Source organism: Priapulus caudatus, unplaced genomic scaffold, assembly GCF_000485595.1.
Source record: "Priapulus caudatus unplaced genomic scaffold, Priapulus_caudatus-5.0.1 Scaffold351, whole genome shotgun sequence".
NCBI classification, from domain to species: Eukaryota; Metazoa; Priapulida; class Priapulimorpha; order Priapulimorphida; family Priapulidae; genus Priapulus; species Priapulus caudatus.
The window spans coordinates 69,305-75,387 of NW_014577412.1; the positions used below are offsets into that span (position 1 = coordinate 69,305).

The 6,083-nt window shown below is 41.5% G+C and overlaps 1 protein-coding gene across 1 annotated transcript in view; it reads right to left on the bottom strand.

Annotated features, from left to right (window-relative positions):
- Positions 1-2,006: 2,006 nt before the first annotated feature.
- The window catches only part of LOC106809399, a 5,611-nt gene continuing 1,534 nt past the window's right edge, over positions 2,007-6,083 (bottom strand). Inside the window, exon 3 of the mRNA XM_014812466.1 lies at positions 2,007-3,161. Coding sequence (XP_014667952.1) covers positions 2,007-3,161 — 1,155 coding nt within the window. The remainder of the gene's footprint in view (positions 3,162-6,083) is intronic.

The following is a 6,083-nucleotide window of genomic DNA, read 5'->3' on the forward strand; positions in this document are numbered from 1 at the left end:
TGAATCAAAAAATGACCACCTGTTCAAGTCGGCTATGTCGCTTTATTACAGATGGAATATAGCATAATGTGTAAAGATTTGTTTAAATTTTAAAAAACGACAAAATTAAGTAACCATAAATATAATGAATACTAGCCCATATACTGGACTATGTTTATGATATACACAATCGAAATTGTCACATATATACCAGGGCCGGTTCCATGGCTAGACAGTATTTTTCCAGATTTAAAGGGCACATCCACAAAAAGGGCACACCACCCCACAGTGAGCGCAAAATTTCGAAGGGCACTTCGAAATCTAGACCGTATTTTTCAATACGGCAAATACGGTCTGAATCCGCCCCTGTATACCGCTTTTATTTCAGGGGAAAGAAGTTCCGCACAGCGTTCAAAAAGCTCAAGTTATTGCCATCATTTTTCCCAAATGTCCCTGTCGTGGCAATGAGTGGAACCTTGACATCGGAGATGATCAAGAAACTGCCAAAGATATTGGGTCTCCAGAATCCTGGAATTGTGTTAGAGACACCGGACAGACCCAACATATTCCTGTCGAAATACAGGAAAGTTGGTTCAGGAAACGACACTACTTCTAGCTACGAAGCTCTCTATAAGCTAGAGTGTGACAAATTAAAATGTGACCCTGAAATTTACCATGTGACAATCATGTTTCTTCCCATTTCTTATATGAGCCAAGCTGCTGTGTATCTTGCAAAACTGTTTGGAGAACAAACTATTGAGGAGAGTGTTTACTCGTTACTCTACTCTAATCAAGACAGTCAAGTAATTTCAAAAACGATTCAAAGTCTTGACATGGAGAAACCGAGAATCAGGCTAATCCTCGCGACAACTGCGGCAGGAATGGGATTTGATCCAAAAAGTGTAACGCGAGTAATTCATATGCAGCCACCAAGGAACATTTCGCAATATTTGCAGGAAATTGGACGGGCTGGAAGACAGGGTCAGAGAGCAGAGGCGATCCTTTATTTTGGGTCACGTGATATAGCCAAAAATATTCCCGAAATCGAAGAGCACATTATTAATTATTGCTGTAATGAGACAGAGTGTCTGAGAGAAATGTTACTAAGGCCATTTGGTTTCAGCAAACTCTCATCCATCAAATGTTGTGAATGTTGCTGTAATTGTAAGAAAATATGTTTGTGTGATCTTTGTTTGAAATAATATTCCACAGAAGATTAAATTGATATAACTGACTTCCATTGGTAGTTATCTTCTGAATCAGTATGTTGAAAACCCTGGGATACAAATTCTCAGATTTTTTACTGCTGAGGTTACCGAGATATCTAGCCTGTAAATCAAAAAAATATGACCCATGTTTTTCAGTAAGATAGACAGTCACACGTATTATCATATCAATGTATTTACATGAGGCAATAACTATTTCCAAGTAGCATTATTTTCTTTGCAATAAACCTCGACGATGGTGCTGGGCAGAACGCCGTCCCGCAGCCAATACCCATCGATGGGTCGGACTGCGACGACGACGGAGACCAGCTATCCCTACGAGCCGTCGACGCGGCCGACGACGGTGCACGGCACGCTAACGAAGAGTTCGAGCACGGTCAGCGACCTCGAGTTTGACCCGGGAGAGTTCGACGCCGACTACAGCATCGACGAGACGGGCCACCACTGCGAGGGCTTTGCCGAGATCGCTGTCGAGGAGGAGCACATATTCGACTCGATCGACGTCCAGGAGCTGTCCCTGTCGCTAGCGAACATGTTCGAGGCGACGTCGGCAGGTCCGCGCACGGCGGGGCGCGCTCGCTGCCCGACTCGATGCACCGCCGCTGCGTGGCGAGCTTGAGCCGGCTCGCGGCGAATAGCCTCTTGTCGTCATGCCTCGGCGACTCGCGGCTGTCGACGGTGAGCCGCGTCTCGCAGCACTTTCCGCTGGACAGCACGCACCAGTGGCTGAGCGCCGGTCACCTGCCCCGCGTGCTCCTCCAGCAGCAGCAGCAGCCCGGTGGCCTCACCCCGCCAATGCGATTACACATTCTCAAACATTTCATCATCACTACTGTCATCATTTGAATCGGAACTATCATCATCTTCATTTGGAATACTAGCATTGTATGCAAGTCTACTCAGCACTGTTTTAACCGATTCACGAAACTCGTCCTTATTAATTTTGTCGACAGGTGATTGCTTGATAGATTTATATCCCATACATTCTCGTCCAGTTGTTTTATTGAATGGTCTCACAGCTCGCAGTGTTTTCTTAATGATTTCCTCATCCTTAACAGAAATGCGACAGCGATGTCTACAGCTTTCTTCTGTCAGGTTTAAGTTTTTGTCAAGTCCATTCAAAATGTCAGATATCGTATCAGCACCTCTTGTCGCACGCAGTATTGCCTTCTCTGTCTTATTAGACCCAAGATTTTTAATTGGAGTCTTTTGATTTCTGACCGAGTGCTCTTGTACTAGATCCGCTTCAACATTTTTTCCTTTCCCACCTCTTTTGTTTACGAAAGATCCTTCAAGAACACGGATTCGTTGCATAGGTGACAACAGATGTTCACATTTCAAGATGTAATCCAAATTTTCCACAAAGTACTTGCTTAGTTTTGAATGAGAATAGAATAATGCTAAGCTGCACATTGCATTTGGAATAACTCTTTCGATGTCCCCTTCTCTTGCAGTGTCACTCAATTCTTCGAGGTGTAATGCCCAATGACACAGGTTCATGCTATAATTGAACATGTTGTCTTCTTCAAGTTCTGACTCGGCACCTGGAGAAAAGGCTGGGACAGTCACTTCTGGGATTACAACAATGTTACCTGATTCACTTTTTCCTACTATTCGGTAATCCACTTTGGATTCTTGAAGCATTTCTGTCTTAGGAAGAGAGAAATTGAGGTAACCATAATGTTTCATGAATCCTGACATGATGTCGTGTATGTTTCTGGCTTTTATATCTGATTGGTTCGTAAGTGGTTCTGACTCACGATTCTCCATTCTAAAGTACTCTAAAGCTTGTTCGATTACTAAGTGATGAAACACTGTTTGCAGCAGATCATAATGCTGCTGGAATCTACTCTTCACTTTGCCGTTTACATCAGTTTTCTGCAATCTAGATTTGAAGAAGTACAGTGTTCCAGGCTGTCTCAGTGATGCTGATCGAAATAATTCTTTGTAGGCTTTCTGAAATAAAAATTGATTGTAATATATTGACTTATCTATATCTATAATACACAAGTGCCTGTCAAAATATAATCGTCTATCAGATGGTAGAATGAGATTTTCTTATATTTCTTTTGCTCAAGCCAAATATAGTTATGCGATTTCAACGAGTTACGTAAAACATTTCTCAAGCCCAGCACTCATCATTTTCTGTGTAAGCAGGCCGTTTAGATGGATGTAGCTGCTGAATAGGAAGGTAGCAATGTTTGACTTATAGCGGCGGCGGGACGATAGCCGGAGTAACATGAGAAGGAGAAACCGGCTAAAATATCTAGAGCATTTCTCTATACATAAGAAACCTAGCGTGTTGAAACTCGCTACGTGTTTCTGCCACGTTGGCAATGATGACTCATCTCTGGTCAGAAATAACCTGGCGCAAGAAGCCATGGGCTTGAGACAAACTAGGCAGTAGAACTTTAAGTTGCAAAGTGCGGGGAAGTCGCCTGCTCGGTTTGGTTACTGTATTTGGCAATGAAGTGGAAAAACTGCATCACGTGAAGGGAGCAGAGACGACCAGTTCGTCGCTCATATAAAAGCAAAAGCGCGTGTCGATTTCAGGAGGGAGAGAAATAGTGTAGTTTAGCGAGTAGAGAGCATGATCTAACTGTTTGAGTATAGTTGGGTGGCTATAGCGATTTGTGTTAGAAGCGGCAATGCTTTGAATTGGTTTCGAGAGAGAATCTTAATTCTTACTGAAATATGAGTCATCTTGATTAAACATTATTGTGCGTTATTTCTGGCATAATGTGTCATTCTTGAGTTCTTACAGCTTTACTACAAATCCAGTGAATTCACCTGTGTAGTTGTGATTTCCCGACTACATCTGTATTTAATACACATACCATCCAAATTATAAAAACTTGGTTAATTGCATGCGAAATAAAGATACCGCCTATAGGGAAGATACATACATACATACATACATACATACATACACACACACACACACACACACACACATACATATATATTATAATACATCAATATATAGATAGACATGGTATGGGCTTAGCACGAGCAATGTGATGGGGGAGGACTTGATACTGCAGCCATTGCGGGTGTAGCCAGCGTAACCACTGTACATTTACGTCATAGACTCCTGTATCCATTATAGTCCATTATAGTCTGTGAATCTGTGGTTGGGTATTTGCATAGATATATAAAACACGTGTAGTGTATATATGTTCACATAAATGTTGTACGCACAGATATCCTCAAAATGTCCATATCCTACCGTGGGGGTCTTATTTTTAGGGAAAATTCAAGCTAAGATTAGCATAAATACTATAAAAAATGTTGTTGCATTTAAGAGCTGCTTAAGAATGCTTATCATGAGTAATATGATATGTTAGATATCTTTGCATTACGACTTATTGTTGTCTTTCTGTTTCGGTAAATGCACCGAGTATTGTTTTCTTGTTTTTCTTTTTTACTTTTTCTATGCACGATGATATAAGGGATTATGATATAATATTATATCTATGGTGTTTGTAAGTTTACGCCAGCGCACCTAGCGGAAGTGAACTGAATCGTGCATGTTTTCCAGGGAGATTTTCCAATAGATTTTCTAAATATGTTTTTTTTTACACATTTAACGGCATGAATAACAAAAAGGAAAGTGTTAGAATCGAACATGATGCATAGGAATGAAGCACGGCCCCCGGCAGCCATGTTCGCTCGATATTGAGACCCCAGCGACGGTTGATGAACACAGGCAATCTCCTCATAAAATGGTTGGTTAACACAGACAATTTGATCAAACAATATGTGAATTAGTATATGAGATCAGCTGCTAGCCTATTTATATGTGTATGAGTGCAAAGCAACTGTAACCTGTTAGTTTGTATCAATAATTGATAGCACTAGGAAAGCGAGGTTCTCTGCTTTTTGTTAGCAGGTATTCATTAAAAGCGTGTAAGGCGTTTTTGCTGTAGCACTTATGTTAAACTCAGTATTTGTAAAAAATACTGGGAAAAATAAATTGATATCATATATATATATTGTTATATGTAACGCAATGGCGGTAGGTAACGACTATTCATAGAGTATATACATATATACGTGGAATCCTTTAACCTTTGTCTTATTTTACATCATTTATAAATGATCTTCGTCGACTTTCCAGTCATCTTATTCGTGATGTCCATTCGTGGGTCATTTCCAATACTGAACATTGAGTTATTGCATGTTGTCTTTAGTACCCCAACATAATATCTATCTACGTAAATCAATAAAACCATACTTGTTTAATGTAAATTGTACGTAATTAACATAAATATACAGCCTGATCTTTTCCTGAAACTGCGGTAGGCCCTATACCGTGGTATTACCGTGGTTTGGGGGACGGCCGTCGACCACGGGATTTGGAACCACATCCCCTTATAGTACCCTGCGCAGGCTAGAGCACCTGACGCATCAGTGTACAAGTCCGCGTCTGGCGCCTGTGTCCATGCGGCATTTAGAAACCGTGCGGAGCCATTCCACGATGGTAGGAAATCTACCCACCATTTTAAGTCTGCGTGGAAACCTCTGTTTAGGGTAATGAAATGGTGTGTGCGCTTGACGGTGCAACTGAGGTCAATCATGCGTCGTAGAAAAATGCGCCCTGCAGGGACACATTTGCAGGCAAATGACAGAGTACCCATGAACGACGGTAGGTGTCGTTTCGTGTACTTTTTCTGCATCTGCCAGCCCGCGAGCTCGCAGACAAGATTATCGTACTTATCGCGCGGTAAGCGCAGCACCTGTCGAACACTGTCTAACTCAATGCCCAGGAATGTCAGAAATGAAAGGACATTTTTCATGAAAGCGAGAGTAGAAATGCTCACGATAAAATCCTGTTATATAAACACGTGTGTTTGGACACATGTAAATGTATATCGT